This window comes from Camarhynchus parvulus, chromosome 8 (assembly GCF_901933205.1).
Source record: "Camarhynchus parvulus chromosome 8, STF_HiC, whole genome shotgun sequence".
Classification (NCBI taxonomy): domain Eukaryota; kingdom Metazoa; phylum Chordata; class Aves; order Passeriformes; family Thraupidae; genus Camarhynchus; species Camarhynchus parvulus.
This window is the reverse complement of record NC_044578.1, coordinates 11,360,211-11,385,261: the sequence shown is the minus strand read 5'-3', so window position 1 is coordinate 11,385,261 and position 25,051 is coordinate 11,360,211. Positions and strand designations below refer to the sequence as shown.

Sequence of the window (25,051 nt, the reverse complement as noted above, 5' to 3'; positions counted from 1 at the left end):
GCGGTGAGATGTGACTTTTTTAAAATGTGAGAAAATTAAAACACAATTCTCCATCAACTGTCAACCTGACTACCTATTATTTATGTTTTTACTGAAATAAATCATCAATATCTTGTGAAACAGTCTCTGAAATAAACTTTTTCCTTCAGTTTCTATGAAAGAATGAGGCCATACCACATAATGTCATAAATTACATAGGGCAAGATCTTCACCCAGTATAAACTCCAAAACCTTCTCTTGTTTTCAGCATTACAACAATGATTGCCACTCCTTTATCTTCCCAATCACGAGGAAATTATCAGAACACGGCTAGTTTGTGGTTGGGTAGGTTTTTATCCATCACGCTACATAAATGAACATTTACAACATCATGCACTAGATGCATACCAAGCATCCTCCAGTTTTCAGGGACATTTCAATATTTAATAGTATCTGTGCTCTTTTGAGATGATTTTTTTAAGCAACAGATGCTGACCTCTGCCTGGACACTACCCCTGCTATTTAGATTTTATCTTTAACAGCACTTGTTTTAGAAAGAATTAGGCAATAGTGTTAACTGTAAAACATTACTTTCTTATGATCCTAGCTAACATTTCTCTCTCAAGCACACAGTGGAGTCAGAATTCTACAAAAGATGTGTCCAAATACAGAACACAGCCTTTTTCATATAATAAATACAGCACCTGAGACCTACATGTAAACATTTAAAAATATTTCAAGATATTCTAAGTAGAAGCAGTGCCATGCTAGAACTACTGGTTCCTTGCAGAGATGCCAAGCAACATGGAAAACAGGAAAATGTACCATAATTTGCTGTCATTGCTTTGGGCTCTATATTGCCCTGTGTGAGCAGCTAGTGCACACAGAAACTACTAAAAATTTTAGACAAAGATCATCAAAATGAAGGTAAGCCTGAAAAAGCACACTACTGTAGTAAGTCAAAAGTAAGAAATTGTAAAGCACAGGACAGTCATTATTTAAAAGCTGTGTAAATCTGGAAAAACAATTGTCTCTGCTCCCTGTGTGTTATTCAGTTATATTTCCTGACTGTCATGGTATTTTTTTTTAAGATGACAACTTTATAAGGATTTAAATAAACCTACAGTTTATCAGTGGTAGGTAACTATGGTCCTAAAAATACAAAAAGCCAGGAAGCCAAGAGAGCACTGAGCAAAGGGCATTTTGGACTCCCACCTTGCCCAGGTCTCTGACAGAGGGAAGTGGCCCCAACAAGGTTATTCTAGAATAAAGTCTCCCCCTTGTGGATCTCTTACATAATAAAAACTCCATCATATCCTTAATTGTATAATGAAGTTTGTGTTCCTTCCTTTGCAGGTGAGAATTTCAGGGGCAAATAGGAACATGTAACAAAATCATAGTACGTGGTTTACCTAACTCTGTGGGCTTGATCCCACCTCAGGCAAGACAAGCTGTTTTGCTGTAAGATACATTATGGTTCTGTGATAAATTCATTAAAAAAACAATAAAACCTTCAAAATAATTTGATTCCTTCTCATCTCTATGTTCAGTTATGAAGGCTGATTTAGTGAAGCCCCCCAAAACCATCAAGCCCCAAACTGTCAATGGTTTAGTGAGGTAAAAATTAAAATTCCAAACTCATTTGACTTAATAATTACTAAAAATAATGTAAAACATGGCAAGATTCCCACCTGATTTTAAGTGCACAAAGTTTACTATCCCAAAAAAAAGCAGTTTCACCTAAGAGCAACTTCTTGCAACTCAGAGATTAAGGAGCTATAGCAGCACTATTTGCAGAATGACTCTTCCTCAAACACTTCATTAACTACACTATTCTCTGATCTGCATTAATTTAGAGGGATCATCAAGATTTCTTTGCATATGATAATTCACATTATCATAAATTAAGAAATCATTGTGATCACTTAAATTATCATGCTGATCTCAATTTGCTTTTAAGTACTTAAAAGTATTTCTAATAAATCATACATTTTGACTGCAGGATTGATTTTAATTTTTTTTTTATTTTCTAAGAAACAAAATCCTTGATGGCTTGAAATATTATTCAATTACATACATGACAAACTCATATTTTATTTGCAGCACCAACTGTTGAGTCAATACTGCGTAAAAAGCCTTTTAACTATCCAGAGACATGTTCTCACATTCATTTCAGAATCGTAATATAATGGTTAAATATTTATTTCTTGCAAGTTCTGGAATAGTGCTAGGTTTCCTACTTTCATTAACATTCTCTTATTTGTATGCAGTAATAGCTTAAAAAATATTAGCATTGTAATTTCTTGCTAGCACTATGATAAATCAACAGAAAGGCTTATCCCCATGCCTCCCCACAGAAGAGCATAATTCTGCTTCCCTCAATGCCAGTCACAAAACCTCTTTAATTTCAGGATAACACCCACAGAATTCATGAAAGATGTCACTTTGACAGTGTAGGACTCTCGTCCTTTCTAACTGCAGAGCAGATGCAGCAGCTAAGCAGTGCTACACTCAAAGTGCCTCTGTAGGAGCCAATAGCTCCCTGAACTAGAAGCCACCACTTCTTCCCTTCGTTTTAGTCCTTGACCTCTCAATAACAACCACCAGCAAACCATATTTTCTGTTCAAAATGTGACATTTTTTAGGATATAACATCTAGCTATTGGGAACAAAAAGAGATACTATTTATTCATTTCAAACATCCATCAACAATGTCTGTCAACTGCCGTTACTCTGGGACATGGAGAGGCGAAATGACAAGGATCCACTTGCATCTCTGAATCCAAAGCATTTCTGATTTTTTTTGTTCCAAGAATTCAGCTCAACAAAAATTAAGTATGCACTGATAAACTGTGAAAGGCTACTAAAGCTAAGTACAGGGGTTCTGATCTCTGATGCTTGACTCATGGAAAAATGGGCTTGCAGGAACTATGAAAGCAAAGACTAGAAACTCATGCAAAAAACCTCTTCAACCTAGTAAAAAAAAAAGACATATTTTACTGTATCCTCAGAGACTGCCTGCTTATCTTGACAGTATGGATGAGGAACTACAATTCTTACTGAATATAAAATAAAAGGAGAAAAATAATTGGTAATTATAATATTGCAGGCTATATTTCAAAATCATTGTTACTTAGTACTAAGTGCCCAGATTTTCCGGCAAATAGTCTCCATACATGATCATCTGGCACTACTAAATGAGCTGTATTGCTAGTAGTGACAGACATTTGTAATACATGATATTTTACAATGAGGACAATTGTTAAATTTTATCCCTGAAGAGAAACATCTTTACTACCACATACTTACACAGCTCATGTGTCAATACTCACACTGTGATTATGGATCGCTAACTTCAGTAGCTGGCAGACAGCTCCTACATATATGTGCATACTTACTCTCATGAAATGCACCAGAATGGGTACAACACCATGAACATGAAAGGAGATTTTCCTGTTAAAGCAAATTATGGGATCCAGAAACAAGCACAAGAATGATCCAGACATTCAGTCTACTGCTACCTGTCATTCATGCATGAACACATACCAAGGATGATTTTTGTATAATGGTCATTCAGCTTCAGGTCATTCAACCTGACAGATAATTCCAAGATTCTATAGAAATTAAGGAAGCCATACTGTGAAAAATCTACCATTCATTGTCATTTCACACCATCACCTCTGTGCTATCAAAATAACATGCACCATTGCTGAATTCATTCCTGCCTTACCTTTGCAAGCCTGTTGTCCTCAAACAACAGATACTTCTCATCTCCTTCCAGATCGCCCCATCTCTTCAAATATCATGTCCTTTTCACAGCTACAGAATTTCACCTTGCTCTCTTCCTGCAGCTCTCTTCACAATCCTTAAAACTTCCCCAATTCCCTCATTTCACTTGCTATTCAAGCTGTCTTCTCTGCAGTTTCCAATGTCCCACTCAAACCACAGGTTCTCTGAATACATCTCACCATTCCTCAGTTCTTGCTCTCTCCCCATTCTCTCACCATCCCAAATCCTGCATCCTTCTTTTTTCAAACCATGAATTTCTGTGATTTTTTGCATTCTCCATTTTTATTACAGGTGAAACCTGTCTATTCTGGGATTGTAAATCCGTGACAAGTACATGGACTATCAAATAAAATTACAAAAATAAATACATTATTAACAGACAAAACCCTTTTCTCCTCAGCCCCCTTATGGTAATGCAGTGTCCTCACTGCTCTGTATACCACAGTGGCACAGCTCTCTGCATGATCTCTTGTGCATTAAATTCAGACAAAGCAAGCAGGGAACACAGCAGGGATAGCACAGTATTCTTTCTGACCCACAGAAGTTAGGTGGAAAAGTTATTAAACCTTTAGGAGATTATTACTGTGAGGCATAAGCTGTGTGAAATGAAATTCAGAAATAGAGTATCTGTGGGGTTTGGGCCATATTACAATATATTAAAAAACCAAAGGATCATCTTTCTCCAAAATACAACAAAACACTGGAAAATAACAGAACAGTGATTTTAAGTATGGCCTGTTAATGAGGGGTGTTTGTGAGTCTGGAGAAACCAGTGTGAGGTATTATCAGAATCAGAAGGCTACTCACACATGCATCCCAAAAAGCCCACAGATGTCTTTTCAATTACTGCTGGATAAAACAACCATGTGTACATCTATCTACACCTATCATACAGTCATGTTCAAGAAGAACAAAAGAATTACAACAGTACACGTCAGACAGTAGGAAGCCCATGGCCAAACTTGCTTTTTCTATAGGCATTACATCTGAGAATTTCCAGGAGAACCATGTAAGAAAGCAAATAAAGCCTACAAGGCACCATCATGTGCTATTTTTCTGTGCTAAGAGCCCTACAGATAACTCTTGCATAGAAAGTTGTGCCAGAAGGAACAATAAAAACCTCTGTATATCAAAGTCACTAGTACCTTCACACAGTACCTCCAAACTGAGCCCAGTAAGTTGTCTGACAACATATCTTTCAGAAGGCTGTCCGTCTTGATGTGAAAACATAAGAAAGTTGTGAATCCTCACCCCTTTTGTTTATTTTTTTAAGTAAATTTTTACTGCAAGATGTGTGTGCACTAAACAATATCTGGGGTTTTGGAAGAGGAAGACCTTGAAATTTCCAACTGAAAGCAACAAACCAAACACCAAACAAAAAGCAGAGGAATCTGCCTCCTAAGAAAACTACTGAAGCTTGAGTATCTCTTCGGCATAGATGTGCCACCTTGTTCACTTTATGCCACTACATCTGTCCTGTGAGCCAACAAAGCTTAGTCTGCCTATCTCTGGTAAACAAGTATTATAGTCTGACAATACAGTCTGGTAATTCCTCTGTCAAGGGGAGGGACATCATTTTGCTCACCATTAAAGAAGTGCCCCAAATTTCTAGAATGGAAACTATGGGTGACAACTTCTGCTTCCCAGAAGGGGGGATGAAAAGGTCATTTGTGCAGGAGACCTTTTTCTTTTCTCCTATGACAAAATGAGCTAAGAATAAACACCTACCTATTGACTTTGCCCTCCAGTAAATAAACCTCATCCTTTAACCCTTACTAATACAATCTTAAACATACATTTGTACTGTACCTACAGCATACATCATTAGAAACACTTCATCTTTCCCTCCCCCTTTCTACTGTGCAAGGGAGAAGAGAAGCAGCACTGCATAAGTACCCAACCGCAGGCTGAAGCCCGACTCCCGACCCCGGTAATTCCTGCTCTTGGGCCAGGCGCGACGGCACCCGGAGGCCGCTTAAGCCAACCCCGACAGCGAGGCAGGCAGGGCACGTCGACCCTGCCGAGAGGAACCGGGCACCTCACGGGGGCAGGAGGGAGAGCTCGGCAGCTCCGGGCTCGGTGCCCCCCGAGGGGGCCGGGAAGGAGGGGCGGTCCCGCGGCCGGCGGCTCACCTTGTGCTCCAGGACGCTGATGTAGCCCTCCAGGAGGCCGGCCCCGACGGGCAGAGCCGGGTGGCGCTGGCCGCGTTCCGGCGGGCGGCTGGGCACTGCCGCCACCTGCTGCTGCCGCCGCCGCGGCTCCGGGTGGCCCCCGCCGATGCCGATGCCGCCGTACATGAGCAACAAGCTGGTGCACATGGTGGTGAGCGCCAGGCAGACGGCCAGCCCGTGGCGCTGCGGGGGGCAGAGAGAGAGCCGGCTCAGCGGGCTCCCCCCGCCGCGGGGCCCGGCGGGGCGCGCCGCTTCCCCGCCGGCGCACCCGCAAGTTTCACCCGCCAGACACCCTGCAGAAGTGCGAGGAGAGAACTGGGGAAGCCCCTCCGTTCTCCTCCTGCCGCCTCGCCAGCCCGCTCCCGTGGCTCCCTCCTTCTCCCCCAGCCCTGCTTCCTCGCCTCTTCTCCCCTCCGTGCGCCCGGCTACCCGGCGCCTCTCATTCCCGTGCCGCTGTCCCCCTTTGGGCATCTCATCCGTGCATTTTAACGAGTGTTGGGGACTGTAGCGCTTCCCCCCGCCCAGATACCTCCAGCCTCGTCCTTTAGGCAGATCGGTTTTCCGTACGCTCCTTAAAACGCACACACACACAAAACCCCCAAACCACGAGCAACACGAATAAAAGAAAGCAGGCGGAAAGTTCTTGGCCGCCGCCACGAAGGTTCGGTCGCCTTCGCGCGATGCCGGAGAGCCGCGGGGATGCAGCCCGACGAAGGCTGGAGCGTGTGCAGGGTGCCCGGGGCAGCTCCGCTCCGCGCCGCTCCCCTGCTCTCCTCCCCGCCGCCGGAGCCGGGATGAGCCGTGCCAACAATGCACTTACCATCAGGGTCTTCATTTTGTGCGCCTCCCGGCCGCCAGTCCTCCCGCTCCCCGCTAGGCTCGGCATGGCGGGGAAGCCGCAGACATGGCTCGGCCAGGGAAGCGCCGCCGTGGCGGGGATTAGGGGGGAATTACACTCGGCCGGACCCTCGGAGCCTGCCAGAGCCGGGTCCTCGGCTGCCCCGCCTGCCTCCGCCTCCGCCTCCGCCTCCTGCTGCCGGCGCAGCGGCGACTTCAGGGCAGGTGGAAGTTTAACTTCTGCCTCCGCTCGGGCGCTGCTCCGCTGGCGAGCCCGCGGCGCGGGGGGGCGGCAGCGGCGGGATCGCCGCGGGCACCGGGCGGGCACCGGGCGGGCGGCGCCCCTCCGGCCCCGAGCGAGCAGGAGCAGGGGCAGGAGCTCCTTCCTTCCCTCCCTCCCTCTGCCCAGGCCTCTGTCCTGCTTGTGGTACCGGGGCACGACCTTCACATTACATTATTTGTATTTTTCCCTAGCGGAAAATTTCCCGTTCTCCCACCGCTACCTGGCTTTCCTGGAGCTGGCAGCGATCAGGCAATACTTTAAATTCACGTTAGTAAAAAAATCGACGCCCTCACCTCCTTGTGCGGTGCTGACAATATCCCCTCACACAATCTTGCCTAAGCTCTAACAACCGGTTTCAGACCCTTTTGACAGAAGCTTTCTTCACCTAAAAATGAAATCTCACAGACTTGCTCCCCATGCCATCTCTCTGGTTTCTGAAGGCAGACATTTTCCCACTCTTACAAGCAGCCTTGTAAAGTTTTTTATTCTTTCTTTGTGTTAATAGTGTACAGTTCAGTTGTGAAAAGTTTATCAGACCCCAGATACAAATATCTTTTGCTGTGGGAATTCCACGTTTATAAATGTGCCTCTTCTACACAAGCCATTTTTAGGGTTGATCTCTTACGAAGTTACTAGACTGACAGCATTAAAAAAATCTATCTCCTAATCATGAAGTTATTTCACTTGAAACCACTCATCGAAATAGTAGCTCTAATATATGGCTTCACATGTAACCCACAGCTATGTGGTATTAAAAATTATATTAAGGAGAAAACTATCAACAGGGTAACTCAACCACGGTCACAATAGCACGTTTCTCAAGGCTGGAATTGTCATAGAAATCAATTTTTTATCTTTGTTAATTCATTGGAGGACTAACAGTGAAACAAATGCCATCTCTAGCATGGGCACAGCATGCTGCAATTAGTGCCTTTTAAGAAAGGAAAAAGAAACATGAAGGTGTGGTTCACCAGCGGATAACGCAGTAAACACGCTTTATCACTCCACGGAAGCCACCAGTTACACACTCACTGTTTATGCGGTTTGCAGGTCTGGTTTCAACAGTACCAGTTGTTCAGACAAACAGAGCAATGTAAGAAGAATCTTATCGGGTCTTGGTAATTCTTTATTATGTGGTTGCACTTGACACTCAAATTAGTGAAACAAAGGACCAACTTGATGAATCATTAAAGCAAGTTATCTGTGGCTTTCCAAGGCTTCCTATAAGAGACTACAGAAGGCAGCTCATACATTTTACAGTGCTGTTTCTCAACTACCAGCAAGCAGGTTGCTGGTGACTGACCTTTCTGAGTCTTTCATATATATTTTGCAGTGCCAAAGTGAAGCATCATTTTTATGATTTAGGCTCCTGGCTGTATGTTAGACATCTGTTACACAGTATGTCTGACCAAATTCATTAAATTTACGGGTTTTGGTACAATAGGCTGATTTAAAAATCTACTGATAAAGGAGACAAACTAAATTTTCTAATTTAATGCTTGACTTGAATAATGTCCAGCTTTCTGCTTGTCAAATATTTAATTAGATTGCCATTTTGGTCATAGACCGTATTCTTGGCAGTCAAATGCTCACTGAAACAAATACAGTAGTGTAACGTAAATCCTATAGAGGTTTTTGTGTAAGCACAGGGACTTTAAAAATCATCTGGAAAACAGCCCAGCTATTTAATTTAATTTTAAATTCCTATGAACTAATAGTTCTAGCTATCTGGAGGTTTGGGGGTTTTAACACTATTGGAATCTGCATACATGTAAATATGAATCTGTATACCCAATAGCTAGATTTGCAAGGAGAAGAGCATAGGCTGCACTTAAGAGCATTTAATCAACTTGGAAATGAGTCAATACAGAAAACTTCTTGAAGTCCATTTGACTTTCTGCTTCAACCAATTTATTTTCTATATGCAAGGGATAATGAACGATCCATGCATTTCTGTTCCTCCTTAGAGCTGGGGGTAAAGACAGATTAAAACATAAACAGCTGTTTTCCCTAGCCCAGGAGAAAAAGTGGCAGAGTGGTAGTAGGGCTTTTCAACCAAATCTGACTGAGGAGAGCTTTTCGTCTACATGGAATGGTCTGGGTTGTCTCCTCTTCAAACCTGCCCTTCCCATTTTCATCTTTCTTGAAGCTACAGGCTGACAAAATAGCCATATGGAATAAAAATCTGCTTGTGGCAGCTTCAGGAGGACCTAAGATGCTAATGACAACATAAAAATCCATGCAGAGTGAGATATCTGTGAAAGAAGTAGTGGTGCAGAGAGAGAAATCTCTCAAAACTGACAATGGACTTGGAGCAACAGAGTTCTTTCACTGATTCCTAAATAAAACCGCTCAAACAGCAACTTCCCCTGAGATGTCTGGATGTATGAAATAACTACCTTTTTGTAATGCATTTTTGCCCAGTTGGTCTTTCAGAGATTTCCTTAAATAGATATAAAATAACCCTTTCAAGCTATGGCTGATTTCTCATGAAGTTCCTATAGAGATTATATAGCATCATTTACACCTTACTATAATGCACAGTTATAAACGTACTTTCCACATGATGGTTGGCCTGCAATGAGTACTCGAGTGGAGGAGCCTCCATGCCAGTGCACCTCAGCAACTGGTAGGGGAAATATTCAGTGGAATTTGGGATGAGGGCAATGGTTGGTGTTTCTGTGGATGATCCAGATGTTGTTTTCCCTAAGTGCATTGTCTACCGCCTGTGTGATCTTGCTGTGCCTGTCTCCTTTCCACCATGGCCAGAGGCAGAGTGTTTACACATGCAGTCAGTACACAGAATGCCTCTAAACTGGAAGCTGCAGCTACCCTTCAGCCTTGTCACCTCCTCAGAACAAAAGCCCAGACAGTCTTAAATGTTTAATTATTTTGCGACTCATTGATGGCAGTGTGGTTCTTTTGCTGGAAAAAATATTTTAGAGAACTGATTTAGATCTGTGCCTAATTTTAAAGAGAATAAGACAAAGGGAGTTTTTGTTTATCTACTACCCTTCACAAAAGAGTGAGAAGAAAAGGGATCTGGTGTGATATAAGTAGTTAAACTCTAGGTGAGTTCTGCATGTCACTCTGCAGGAGTGCTGAAAGCACTTAAATACATTCCCATCACACTATCTGTATGAAGGTGTTTTTCAGAAAAATACTGGTGATAGAAGTGCTTAAAATAGATTGGAGGGGTGAGGTTAACTGTATCGGGACAACTTTGATATCCTTATGCCTTTGAAATGCAGAATGAGTTACTAAGATTTGATAGGTAGGAAACACGACAAAATATTTGCTAAATATTTAAATTAATCTAAAAGTGACTCCTGGTAAGTTGCATCATTTTGTCATTTCCATTATATTCTGTGGTCTGTGAAGCCCTGGATCTGTCTCCAGGAGCTGGACCTCTTGGCTCTACTGAAATAAACTCCTACAGCCATTTTATCCATCTCTGCTTGCTGGGGCAAGGAGCTCACTTGGAAGTGTAAAGCTCCCACTTCTGCAGCCTCATGAGGCTGGAGCTTAAACCATGATCACTAGCATAGAACAGAACAGTGTTTGTCCTGGGCCTGCAGCCAGTGACATTTGGGAGAATGGCTGGGAGTGCCACATTTCAGAGGAAAGAAGGGAGACTTTTTTTGACTGACTACCTAGAAAAGCAAGACTAAAGGTGCTAAGGAGGTTGGAATATGATGGGAGTTTTTGTGGAGTAATGGACAGCAGGGCAGTCAAAAGTATATATAAAATGAAATACATCACACTGATATCACCTCCATGTGTTGTTTTATTATTTATGCATATATGAAATTTTAACCTCTTTTTCCTGAGAAAAAGTGCTGCATTTTTGCCTTGCAACACAACCAATGGAAAACATTCAGCAGCCAGCAAAGTAATGAGCCTACACTATAGATTTTTCAAACTGCCCAGTGACTCATGAAATGCTTCTCAAAACTCAAAATATGCATTGAGAATTGGTCAAAAAAGGTAGAAACAATATTATAGATCAGTCAATACTGCCTCTCCTTTATGAAAGCAGGCTGCCTTTGAACTTCTGACAGAAGCAAACAGTGATAGATGCATAAAGAAATGAAATATTGCATGGAAATGGAAGTGCAAATGAAAACAGGAGGGGGAAATAGTGAGATAAGATCTGCTGAATCTGCTGGTTTTTTCCTTCTTATTTCTTAGTTTCCCCCCAGTCTAAATAAAGGTGCTGGATGTTTCAGAAACAATGTCTAGCTCAACTGAACTGACTCATCTGCTTTAAAACCACACATGAAACACTGTGCTTCATTCTAATCACTTTTTTGGAGAAGTTAAACAAGACATATCCTGGAATATACAGTGCACTCAGAATTACTCATCTAAAGTCAGAAACTTTGAAGATTAAGAAATTAGCACAGGAGGCTTGAGATGGAGTTTACCCAATGCCAGTTGTGGAAGCAAAACAGGCATGACCTGGAGCTCCTTCATGGCATTTTGTTTTACCATTCACTACCAAAATAAGAAAAGGAAGTCATATATCCTGTGTATAAACAAAGCACAGATTTAACACATGGACCCAAGCAACTGAAGATATCATTACTATGATTTGGTGAGAGATTGGATAAATTTAAATGTGGGGTATCTTTGCTGTAATATATGAGATCTTAGGAGGATCCTGAAGGGCTCAGTTTTCAGTCTACGTATGTTTGTTCCTTTGGAGAGAAAAACTACATCAAAAGGAAGTCAAAGTGTTAAACACAACAGAATTTCTAAACTTAAAAAAAATCCTCAACAAGCAAATATCAGACATGAAGCATCAGAGCAAAAAAGGAAGCAAAGAAGAATAAGTGCTCATTATGGATTGGTTTGCAATTCTTTATGTATTATTAGAAAGTCAATAGAAAGGTCTCCTGCTATTTCTAACACAAACACAAACATTGCTTATGATGACAGGCTGAGCAAAAACTGTGGCAACAAGGGGATCCACTGGCATCCAACTGAAAAGATACAATCATAGAATCAAGTCAAGTCCTTCAGTGACCAAGCTATAGAGATCTTATGTTGGTAATAGCTACTGTTCTTATCTAGAGGTTCAGAAGAATCAACTTTACTATTCACATAGTATATCACTATATATGCATATGTGTTAATTCAGAGCAATAATATTAATGTACCGTGTGAGAGTAGCTGTCAGTGACTTCTGTCATAGCTCAGCAATTTCATGCTTGAGTCGTGTGCGCTCCTGAAATTATGTAGTGGCCACCTTTGCAATGTACAAATGTCTTCTGTTTACCCAGCATACTCCGGAGACAGATATATAAATAAAGTCTTGGGAGGCTCACCATAGTGCTGAGAGGTCCTGAGTGCTCATGTTTCCCAAGAATCTGACAGAGATGGAAGGAGGATCTCTGCATTCAGGTGAGCTGCCTGTTGGTTCTGGCTGTTTGCAGAACGAGATGGGGACAGACCTCTGCTACCAGACACCAGAGATCTCGGCTGGGGGTGCAGTCATTTGAAAGGTATGGAGACAGTGACCATGTTTATGCAGCTTCCTTGGTTAACTGCAATTGGACATGGAATCTAAACCTACCCAAGAGTACAGAGTACAGCAGTTATAAAATAATTTCCTGTGTCCAAATCACCCTAGGCAAACCACCCTAGGCAAACCACCCTAGACAACTCTTCTAGCCAGGATAAATGTGTATTGTAGGAACTAACCTGGGAGAGTTTCTTCACTGCAAGAGATACCTAACTGGTTGCTTGAAACCAGCTGCTGAAACAGATGGATTGTTTTCCTTTACAATGTGCTGTGTCCTTGTTTAAACATTTCTGCCATATTATTGATATTTGTCACTCTTAAACAAATACAGAAAACAAGCCTTCTCTGTTCCATGATAGATATCTTGGGTGTCTACTGGCATCCTCAAATCATGGATTAGAGCAAATCCATGACTACATACACTCATTTTTCTTTCTAACACTTCAGGGCAGAGGACCAAATGCAGCTCAGCTGCAGAGCTGGATCCAACATTTCCTGCAGCAGCTGTACCCTTCTTTCTTTGAATTGCTAATAATACGTTATCACATTCTCTAGCCTTTGTCATCCCTACCCACCTCATGGTTTTTATTCAAGTGACAGGACTTCAAAAAATCATGTACTTTTCCCAATCATGACATATATTTTATTCAAGGCAATGATTATCTTTGTGTCCTCTCCCATAAACTACAGGGCCAGGAACATACTAACTGGAGTTTTGCCCCAGTACTTTTACTGCAATCTGATTATTTCCTTGGTGGGAACAAGGAAACCCTTGGTGAGTTTGAGGCATTTGGCCTCAAACATTCATATTTATCTATTTACTTAATTTTTCCCTTTTTTATGGTTTATTTTAGTTTAGATGGGATTACTTTGACATCTTTCCATTTACAATAGTTTTGCATGGTATCTAATTTTATTTGTTACCAAAAGCCCTCAAATTCCATAAGGTTTGTTCAGTTTTGCATGTGCTTGGTACTTGAAATGTGAAGCTGAGCTCTGTAGAGTCTATCCTGACTTCAAATAAATGAGGCCTTAGGCCATTTATGGTTTAGACCATAAATTCTGATGTCAAAGGAACAGGTGGCAACGTGACACAAGCTGTTCTTGCTCATTGTACGAGCTTCCTCTGCTCAGTCTCCTACCGCTTCATCTCTGTCACAATCCTGAGTCACTCTCCAGCAGTGACTCCTCCACTTTGGCGGGCTCCGTTTCTGTCCATTGATAAATGAGAGCTTCTCTGCTTCTAAGCAATATCAGCCTGGAAAATGTGGAGCTTGGAATGTGAAAGCACGTCTCTTCTGGCACATTAACTCAGGCACAGAACCACATCACTGACTAAACCCTTCTGGGATGAAGCTGGCTCACATCACCCAGACTGGAGCCTGTGCAGAGGAGCTCGGGTCCATCTGCACATCAGCTCCAGCTCACGAGCAGTCTGCTGCGTTGAAGGACTGTGGGATGTGGTTCAAGAACTTGCAAACAGGAAAGAAGAACCAAAGCTTAGTAGAAAAGTGAATAAATGAGCATGATATATTAGTATGAATTAATGGAATGCTTCTGTGTTTGTTTGGTCAGTGCTTTTGGAATTTCTTTTTTTTTGTATATATTTTAATATCCTGCTAGTAAGCAAACATTGACAGTGTTTCTTCCTAAGTGAGGAGAGAAGGAATTATGTACCAGTGTTGTTTGTAGAGATGGCTCAATCATTTTAATCAAACTGACTTCATAGATTTCTTTGGATCATCAAAATTTTTTTCCTAAGCACTATTCATATTCAAGGGTTGTCTACACACTAACTAGTCGTCACAAAATATATGTGGCTTCATCCCTATTTCCAGAAGACTGTTGTGTAGCGAAGGTAAGGAATGTTGCTCACTCAACTCCGAGCTGCCACCTCTTAACTGTGAATATTCAGTATCTTAGGTATTGAAATCCACAAAGCCTAAAGTTGGGCACTGAAAATTAGAAGGCTGTTTTGGAAACTTGAACCTTCTTGACTTCTCAAACCCAAGAATTCTTATTTCTCAGCATCACCCGAGAATTGCTGCAATAGCAACCTCTCCCATCTCAGCTTGAAAGAAGTTTCAAACAGAATGGGGTGGGAAGTGACCTCACACAAATACTGGCTTAGAACAGTACTTGACTCTGATCCTGCACTTTTTTAGCTACCAAGAGTTATGAAGCCCCACAGTCTTTCCTGAATTACAATTAGCAGTTATCAAAAGCTGGCAAGACACATGGGAGACTAATGCGCATTGGAAAAAAAACCTGTTTTCCTCACTCTCACCAGAAGACAAAGACAGGCTATGCACAGGCTCATTTCATGAGAAGCTGAGCCAGCCTCTATTAGCAAATGTTTTAAGCATATGGTCCAACTCTGGTTTGCAGTTCCCTTTCCTCAGCCCTTTTTGCTTTGTATCGCCTCTCTAGACAGCAAGGCACAAGGACCTACAAGAAACTGTGCAGACCTGAACCAGAAACCATGAACCAGGAGCCATGATCACTGCAGTGCTTTCAAATTACCTGTACTAATTGTTCCAACATATTACCCCTACAACTAACACCCAAGAGAAACCGTTCTCAAATCCCCCATCCTCATCTTCAACTAAAACCACTTGTGCTCTTTTCTTTCCCTCTTTTTTTTCCAACTTTTCTTTGTCCAGCCATTGAGCAGCTGGACTAGGTTCCCCCTGGCTACTCTTCCCCACCATCTGCTCCACCATGTATGTACCAAATCCATTCCATAGAGAGCTTCATGATGTAATTGGCTAATGATTGGTCTGCTTGGCAAACTGCTTTCAACAGAGCACTGGGTGATTGCTAGCAGAGCTCCTTGTCTGTAGCTATATTATTACAGCATGTCTTTCTGGTTAATTAGAAATGCAGTACTGTAAGTTTTAGTTTCACAGTCTGGATATTATTAACTAACATTCAGAAGAAAGATTGCTCTCTTCACAGCTTTACATAGTTGAAGGGTGAGAGAGGAAGGGGAAGAGATTAGAGGAGGGTGGAAGAGTATATGCAGGAAATACAGAAACAGCGCAAGGTGAGAAGTACCTTGAAGGGTGTGTCAGGGATAAACAATATCTTGGCAACACAGACAGTCCAGAAGTCAATCAAAATGTTATGAAAATTGTAAGTCTGATCTGCACAGTTTCCCTCACACAAGCAGAAAAGAAATCTATGGGGTCTAAAGCTGCCCATAGCTGCTGACACTTCAAGCCAGCTAATCAGGACTTAGAAGTTGAAGATGGTACACAGAAAGTATGGTATGCAATGGATGCTCCCTGATCATACCTAATGTAACTGAAATAACATTTCTGAATCTTAATAAAGAAGTGGTGTAAAGGGAAATAACATCTTTACTTCCCTCTGCCTGGAGCACAAGATCCATGAAAAGAGAGGCTATTTATTCAAATCTGTGTGATTAAAATAAATTCCTAAACTCAAACCTAAGTATTTCTGTATAAAGATGTTACTGCTCAGCATGCTGGGCTGTCTTGAAAATACAGCTCTGGATCTAAGCTGGATCTTTGCCTTATCTTTTATCTCACCCAAAGCTGCTTAGTCTTTGTGTACACGTGGCCTGACCTATCACTTTTATAGTCTATTGCTATTGAATTGTTCATAAATCTTGTAATCATTAGACAAGGTTAGCCTTCACATTTCAAAAGGGGAACTTTTTTTTTTTTGCCCGCTGATGTTGGCTGTTTTTTTCATCTTTGTAACACTACATTATGCAAACCAGGTGCTGACCAGCAGATACTTCCCTGACTGCAGGGTGCTGATTCTGGCAACATTGAAACAGACTGAAACATACCAATATAGGTTACATTGATCCATTTTATTCCTAAATACAGGTATTAACAAATTGGCAAAGTTATTGGCCAATTGACTCAAGTGTATAAGCATTAAAATAATTAATCCTGAACAATGCGTGCTTTTATTTTATGTTTAGTACAGTAGGCTCACCTGCACGAATTTGCTGTGCTTGTTTAATATCCTCTTTAAGATGAAAAATGATACCAGTCCTGTGGTAATAGCATCTTTTGACGCTGAGAAAGCATTTCACTAGATTGAATGACAGTTTCTCTTTACTATGATGGAAATTTTAAAATTTGCTGTAAATGTATTGCATCAGTTACACTGTTCTGAGCAAGGATGCATACTAATGTCACAATACTATCTCAATTCTGACTTTCGAGGGAGACTAGTCAAGGGTGCCCACTTTCAGTGCTATTTTTGCTAAGAGAAGCAAACCAGTCTTCAAAATATTGGGGAGATTGGGTGGCAACTCTAAAGTAGATTGCATTAGAGCTGAGAGGCATTTTAACTGCCCTTAAAATGGTGTCCCATTTTGTTATACATCAGTAACCCTTTAAAGACTCTAAAACAGAGTGGGCCCTGAAATGAGCACTGGCTAACTGCCATTTGTGCTTGCTCACCTTTGCCTTTCAGTAACATAGTAAACTGAGGAATCCTGAAGGAAAACCAATCTAAAATGCTTAAATACTAATCTTCCATTCTCATACCATAAAGAATGTTGCAACTGAAGGCACTTTTTGAAAATTAGTTACTCTTGTTCTCTGAAGTTCTTTGTATTTATGTACTTGTTGCAAGCTCAAATACATGGTCATCTAAATTAAATACACATCAAGTCAAACATTTAGGATAAGGCCCTCTAGTTACAAAAACTGAGTTTTCAGTAAGTCCTTAGAAGTTAAATACAAAATCAGTAAATAAAATTCAACAAATGTAAATTGAAAGGCAAAATGAACTCATTCTGATGAGTTAATATAATTCCCTTATGGAATGCTGGTTTCCATACTATAATTAATTTTAAACACTAAACCAGTATGTCTGGGTTTTGATAATTATAAAAATGCATTCATCCATGTCCTTGAAAATTATTAATATTTATCATAAGAAATATCCTGTAGACATTAAGAATCAAGGGAGACAGTGTTTTCAGCAAATTCTTAAACAGCTTTACTAAAACAATAATGGAGTTTTAAATACTTGTGAGTCTGAACCAGAGAGACATATAGGGCTAAATCTCAAAGTCTCCTCCCTAACATCTACCTCATAAATCACTCAGGCAGAACTTGCACTGAATCTCAAATTCAAAGATTTCAGGACTAACTGTCCCTCATGCTCACTTCATTCCTGTTCCACTCCAGGGAGCCAAGAGTATCAAGTGTTCTAAAGGGATGAGGCCACAATGATCTTATAAAAAGATTATGGAAGACCCTATAGTTCTCTTTCCTTGCCAGTGATAAGGAAACTGCATCATGACACTTTTGAGTAACTTCTCTGACATTTCAGCAACACTGAATATCTGTATTTCTGTTCATGGATATTTTAAGCCTCTCAGCACATTTGGACCTAAAGCTTCACACTTGTAAGGACTCAAACTCATCATCAGTCGCAATAAGATGCTTCCCTTAAGTCAGCAGGAGTCAGTGGGGGGTTTGCTTGCATAGAAGCTGCTGGATCAGATGCCTGCAATCTAGTTCCATGTTGGCTTACAGGTTATGTTAAACCTGAAAAGCAGAAACTGGAACCAAATATGAGTTAAAGCATTTTGTAATTTCAAAAAATTAGGTTCCATTTTAGTTTCTTTTCCATTAAAACAAACAAACAAACAAAAAAAAACCCAAAAAAACCAACAAAAACAAAAAACCCACAAACAAACAAAAAACCAAACAAAAGACCAAAAAAAAAAAACCAAGCCCACATATCTCACTAATTACTGAAATGAAATTTGACCAGAATGTGCTTTCCTTCAAAATATACCCCAATCCAAAGTCAGGAAATAGCAATTTCATGGAACAGATGATTCTAACATACACACTAACATATGTGTGTATATCTATGTATATATATGTGATTATAGATCTCAAAACTTCCTTGGTTGATAGGTTAGGTCTTAAACTTTAGATAATTTGCTTGAGAGAGAAAGCAGAAATTCACCCACAGCAGCAAGGATTACAATATCAATGATCAATAAGACCCACAGTCCCCTTCCAAAATTATAGGCAAATATTTTACATTTTCATGAATTGCTGCAAAACAACTGTCATCTCCACTGATTAGGCAAGGGAGCTGATTGTTTGTTGAAATGTTAGGAAATCTTTACAACATTTTGTGGCTAATTTCTGCAACAGCCTGAAGGAGCTGGGTTTTCACAAGGTATCCTGAGTTTTTATTTTTTGATTTTGCTGAAGCTGAGCAGCTGAGCTCCGTTTGTGATGGGGACTGTGAAAACACAGAGGACCAGAGGAGACAGAGGTAGGTAAGAAAAGGTGTGTATTCCATGTCCTATCTCTACTCAATAACTAAAGGAGGTGGGAGCACAGTGATGTCACTACAGGCAGATGTGCAGCACTGCCTGTGCACTGAGGTGGAAGCAACCTGTGCTCCCACAAAGCAAATTAACTTACTGCTCTTTCATCTACCAATGGACAGACTCCAACCAGCAAGTTAGATAACATGGTAAATATAGGCTGACAAAAGAAACAATGAGATTTACACTAATCCAGAAGTATTGAAACTATACAGGATAACCACTGTGGTGCAAAACAAATGCAACAGCTGATGATGTTTTAAGGATGAGAACTTCTTACCTCTGAAAGTGAAGTTTTAACTGGTTTGCCCTCTCTCTTTGACATTCCTAATTTTGTTCACCTTGCTGACCACCAAGAGAGGCGTGAAAAGAGTTGGAGTGTGTGATTGTAGGGTGCTATTTTTTATGTCAGCATTCTTCATTATTGAGTTGGCTGTTTATGCTGCTGGTGTGTAATGTTGTGAAGCAGATGAGCTGGTAAAGTATGAAGGGTATTCTATAACCTTTGCTGTACTTTGAATTACTGCACAGTAACTTAAAATTCAGAAAGGCTGCTCTGAGAAAAATCAAAATACAATAAGATAAACTCCATTAGGAACTGATGCACTAGGGTTGTTGTTGGAGGAGGGCAAAATGGTCTAATTAATAGCTATTGCATTAGACTCATGCTGCAGTTGCAATAGTGACACTGATAATATTGATGGCATTGAAGATAGAGTTTAGTTTTAGAATGGAAATGAGCAGAGTATTCATCTTGAACTGCATATTGCTGTAGGCAGTGGAAGGCCTCAGAGCTTCTTTGTTTTGTTGTTCCGCTGTTCAGCTGTTTTTCTTTGATAGTGCAGCTCCAAGCTATTCATATATATATTTACTCAGGACAGAGCTTGTTCATTTCACTGAAGCCCCACAGCTGACATTTGGCTGTACTGAAGAACAAGCATTTATTGGATTTCATTCCTGCTGTTTGGTTTTTCAGGGACAGCTACATGTAGGTGGGTAGTTATCTAAGGGGTTCCCCCAACTTCTTTATAATTTTTATAAAACACTTCTCTCTCTTATTTGGCTCGTGAAAGCTGTTGGCAGCAGGGAATGCCAACTCCTGCATCCTGAGATAAGGTTTCATTCTCATCACTATTTGGTCTCCGTTCAGACTCCTGTTGATATGTTCTTTCTTTCCCTTTACTGATCTATCTGTTTGCCTTATGTTATTGTTCAGAAATAAACACATCACAGTCTTCCAGTAACCAAGCTGATTTATGTAGGCAGATGAGCTCTTCATCAAATGTCAGGGTCAGTAAAGCTCCTGTCCACTCAGATATTAATGCCCACTGTCTCACAAACACCATTTATTAATATGAAATGTCAAATCCCAGAACTGAAACAAAAATGACTGAATAGGACCAAAACCTAGCAAGCAATCCAGAGCTTGGAATATATCTTGGGAATTAATTACAATAACTGACACCCAAAAGCACTTTGATTCCAAATGGGTCACGCCATACAACTAATATCAAGACAGCCCTGTGATCAAAAGAAAAGAGTCAGATTTGTATATACTGGATAAAAATCTTTTCTGTACCATTGAATTTGGTGGCAAAATTATTCTTGTCAAAGAAAGATTAATTTTCTTGTCTTTATCCAGACTTCATTCACCTGTCATGTAAACTTCAAGGTTGCAAGTGCTATTCCAGGTGGTACAGAGTTGCAACCAAGCATCCTAGGAGTTTACTCAGGTAAAAAAAACTCAAATACCCAGTTGGACAAGTTTATCACACAAAGAGTGTCCCAGGCCTCCAGATACACTGTACAAAACAGCCAGAGCATCCATTTAGCCAGACATGTGCGGATTCAGCTAATTAAAGGATAGTCCTCTGGTGAAGAACTGGTGTAAAAGCTCTGAACTTCTCACTTCAGAAGAACAAGAAATTGGTATCCACTTTAAATACCTCCCTGACTTCAGGAATGGTCTCTTGTGATAGAGGAGAGCCTTTCTGCTCCCTCAGAGGCAGGAAAATGCTGGTCATTTGGTGTTGAAACTTCTCTGAGTGAGTCTTATCTGTTGCCTCAGGAGCATACTTATTACTTGCTTTGTTTATGTTTTAATTTACTTTCCCTAAAGATAACACTTCAAAGCAGCAATTAATATTCTTGTAACCTCTTTACTGGTTCATCTTAACACCTGTTCATACATCTACAAAGAGAAACTCTACATAAAGAAAGCAGCAAATATAGGAAGTATTGTAAAGGCCTTAACATATTCCCAGCCTTTTCCAATAATTTCTATGTTTAGTATTAAGAATAATTGTAGGTTTTGGTTATTCTAGGTTATGAATTTGCATGATGGCTTAAGCAAGTTATCAGCTTGGTCTTGATATACATCCCAAAAATCTCATAGTCCAGAGCTGTTGATAGCACAGCTGACTGCTCCATTTCACCAGTTATAATGTGCCACAGAGCCACAAAATTCTCCTTTTCCAGGACCTTTCTCTGCTATTCCCTGGATTTTGAAATGAAAACTTTTCTATGCATTTGCCAAGCTTGTCCAACCATTGATATGGATCAAAACCAGTTATAACTGCAGCTGAGAACACACTAGAGCAGTAGAAGCAGAAGCACTGAAAACTTTCCTTTCCAAAAAGACATGATTTCCATGGTTGTCTTGGTGTGTAAGGTCCAGTCCCAAATTACTGTGGAGAGGAGAGCATCTCTAGCCCAGATTCTCAGCAAATGTCAATCTACCTAGGGCCACCAAGTCCAGAGCAGGTGCCAAAGCAAGCCTTGGAGCTGATTCTGCTATTTGCTCTTCCCAGAATAAAGAAGGGTTATTGTTCATTAGCATTTCTGCCAGTACCTTGCCTCATCCTGTGTATTATTACACTGATATGTTAATATGTGGTCATTTGTTCATGATTTGGATTAGGAATGGTTGGCAGGTATTCAGTCTGGATTCACCCATTTCTACAGAGGAAAAGTTATCAGCTTTGCTTTTCCATTAGATTTATAGGATTACAGCTGAAATCAGGCCTGGATCCAGGGAGCTTTAGTATCTCTGATCAATAAGAAATGAACAGGGGTAATACTGTTCATATAGTATGGACACAATATCTCCATAGGATATTGGAATAGCATTCAAACAAGAATCACAAATCTAGTTTACTGGGAGATACCATTTAGTAACAAAATTTCTGTTCAATTCTTCAGTCTAGCTAAACTGGGGATAAATCCTCTCACCTGCCCTATATAAATGAGAATGCTATTTTACCTGGTACAGGATTTACAGAATAATAATATCTTATACTAAGAAGAAGTTTATGAAAGAAGTATTTAACAGATGATGTTAGACCTTTGAGGACCTATGTTCTCTCTCAAGATCTGTGCAGAAGAGGTGCTGAACTTTGGCCTCCTGACATGCTCTGACTGAAATAACCTTCAGACTTGCCAAAGCTTCCTCTTATGTGGGAATCAACAGAAGGGAAATATTCTTGCATTTTTACATTAAGTTAAGAAAGCTTCATTACATTAATTTTGTTAATTGGTTACTAAACAGCTTACCCTAAATCTTCATTTCAAGACTACATCTGCTCTCATTTTTACCATATCTTAGTATTTTATATAGTATTTATTTTCTTTTCCCTTTTTTTTTAAATGGCTACCAATGCACCTAAGGCTATTTTGCTGTACACGCTCCTGCTTCACTGCTTTTTACTTTTCTGTGAACTACAGAACATTTGTTTGCAAAATAAGCTTCATGAGTCCATTACTGCATTCAACAGCATTTCCCCCCCCCGCCCCTCTTCTGCTACCCCATGCAGGGTGTCCATTCTGTCTGGCCAAAGTAAACGCAGCAAAGCCAAGGCTGCCAGATAGCAATTCATATTTTGTTTGACCTTGCTGGGACAAGTGGTGATCTCTGTTATCTACATATTAAAAGCATCCTTCAGGGTCAAAACCTGGCCATTAGAAAGCAAGGATGAGTAAGAATGCATAAAAGTTGTCCCCAAATGAAATGCTTTCTAGAACTGCATCAGCTTTAACAAGAAATGGCAGCTCACAGTACTACACACATCTTTTTATACTGTCAAACATAAATGCACAGGAATGTATAGGACATGATTGGCAAGTGCAACCACCAGATCTGCCAAAAAAATTTGTGCACCTTGCCAAATAAATGCCAGTCAGACTGGGCAGTACAGACACTGACTCTGGCCCTGGCACCTTTGAGCAATAAACCTTTGCCCTGGTAATAAATGGTAAAATACAACTGCATTTTGGTTTACCAACATATGGTCACAACAGCACTATCTCAGTCCTTGAAAAGAAGACTCACTCTTCTTTACTTCCCCTTTCTTCTCCATTTTTTTTTCTAATTTTTTTAGAAAAATAATTTCATGTTCTCCTCCCTATGCTGTCAGTAGTATGTTCTGTTACCAGTTCTGAGCACTGGAGTGCACAACCTGTTTTAATGAGCTCTGGCAGAACATCAGACTCATTCCCCCACCCCCTGTCTAATTACAACCTGCCCCTTGTGTGACTCTGGTTCAGGATATATCAGCAGATGTACTGGATACACCTATTTCTAGAGACTTAGAAATAAGCAATAATAATGAGCTTAAAAATGACTAAAGAATGGCATACAGCTGCAATATTTTTGTATCCCTTCTACACTGTTTACCCCATTGACTTAAGATGTTTTTGAGGTCTATGTAAAGAGCAAAGTTTCCTGCAATTAACATACGCTGTCAATTAATTCACTTCTGGTACTTGAAGTAAAGTTTTGAAAGTCTTTGGTGACAAAACAATTTGGAAAGTTTCACCCGTAGTTCAAAGCCCTTATCCTGCAAGGACAAATACACGTATTTTACTTGCTGCAATTTAGCAGACGTGTTTATATCTAAAGGATGACTGATGTGCCTAAGAGTCAAGCCCGATGAAAGTCTTCAGCAGACCTCGATCTGCACTAACAGGCTGAAGCTACTTTTGCCTCCTAAATATTGATAAATTAGTTTAAAACAAAGCATTTGAAAATTACTTTCAGTTCTACTCATGTGCCAACCATGATGTTTTCTGGACTCAGATACTGGCAGAAAGATAAAGGATATATATCTAAGAATTTTGTATGTGGACCAGCCAGGGACATAAATTGCTACAGAAAAATACCATTCTCATGATTAAGGAGAGGTCTTCACCATCCTTTTCTAATTCTGCCAAACTGAATAAGAATTTTGCTGAAATATAATCTGCTTATGACCCAACCCACATGGTGCTCAAGTTGCTTTTGAAAATTCTAAGGCTTTGTGGATAGAAATATATACAGAGACACACATATATGTCTACCAAAAAAAAAAAGCTGGTTTGATTTTCTAAGCTGTCAGTCATTCTCTAACAAGTGTAGACTGTAATCCAGGACAAAACCAAAACATACCCTCTCTGCCTGCAGAGATGGGTCATAAAGGTTTTAAGGTTATAAAGCCATCAGCTTACACACTAATCAGATCTTAAAATATTTGCTGTCTGTTTAGTAGGATTGACTTAGGGTTCACTCAAGAGATTTGGAAAATAAAGGTATCAATCTACACAGTTGTTACCTGCTTCAATACAGGAATGAGTAATTTACTTTGCTTATTCCTGTAGTAGGACACAGTTCAAATTTCCTACAAATCAATCCCAACTTCACCTGGTAACTAAGCAGTCAACTGCAGTACTTTGTTATGAGCCCACTTTCATGGTAATTCTGTGGCCTGAGCCCAAATCTGGGAGCTCCCATCAGGCCCCAGGAAGAAAACTAAAGGTGACTGAACAAGTAAAACATGTAAGAGCAAATGCAGATCTGCAACTCCCACTACCCACTCATGTCTGGCTTGCCTGAGTGGTCCAAGAATCACTACAGTGCACAGAAAATTAATTAAATATTTCATTTAAATTCTACACCTGAGATTTCCATACTGTCGTACCAAGAGTATACAATAAAGACAGTACTTGCTCTTTTTTCTTTCTACATAGTTATCAATAGAGCAAAATTGATAATCTGAAGAAAGAGAAGCTTTATAGGACATCAAAATTTTTTTTTATTATTGCAAGTCCACTTCACTCCATGCAGCTATTTAATATGCTTTTTTTAT

The 25,051-nt window shown here is 40.4% G+C and overlaps 1 protein-coding gene across 4 annotated transcripts in view; it reads right to left on the bottom strand.

Moving 5' to 3' along the window:
- The window catches only part of ST6GALNAC5 (ST6 N-acetylgalactosaminide alpha-2,6-sialyltransferase 5), a 113,796-nt gene that overhangs the window by 58,225 nt on the left and 30,520 nt on the right, over positions 1-25,051 (bottom strand). For 2 of the 4 annotated variants that reach the window (XM_030953484.1, XM_030953487.1), the window contains exons 1-2: positions 6,760-6,947; positions 5,901-6,122 (exon numbers count right to left, since the gene is read on the bottom strand). In XM_030953484.1, the coding sequence (XP_030809344.1) occupies positions 5,901-6,122; positions 6,760-6,825 (288 nt within the window). In that variant the 5' untranslated portion in view covers positions 6,826-6,947. Of the gene's footprint in view, positions 1-5,900; positions 6,123-6,468; positions 6,600-6,759; positions 6,948-25,051 lie in introns of those variants that run through there. The other 2 variants (XM_030953485.1, XM_030953486.1) reach the window with 2 other exon arrangements.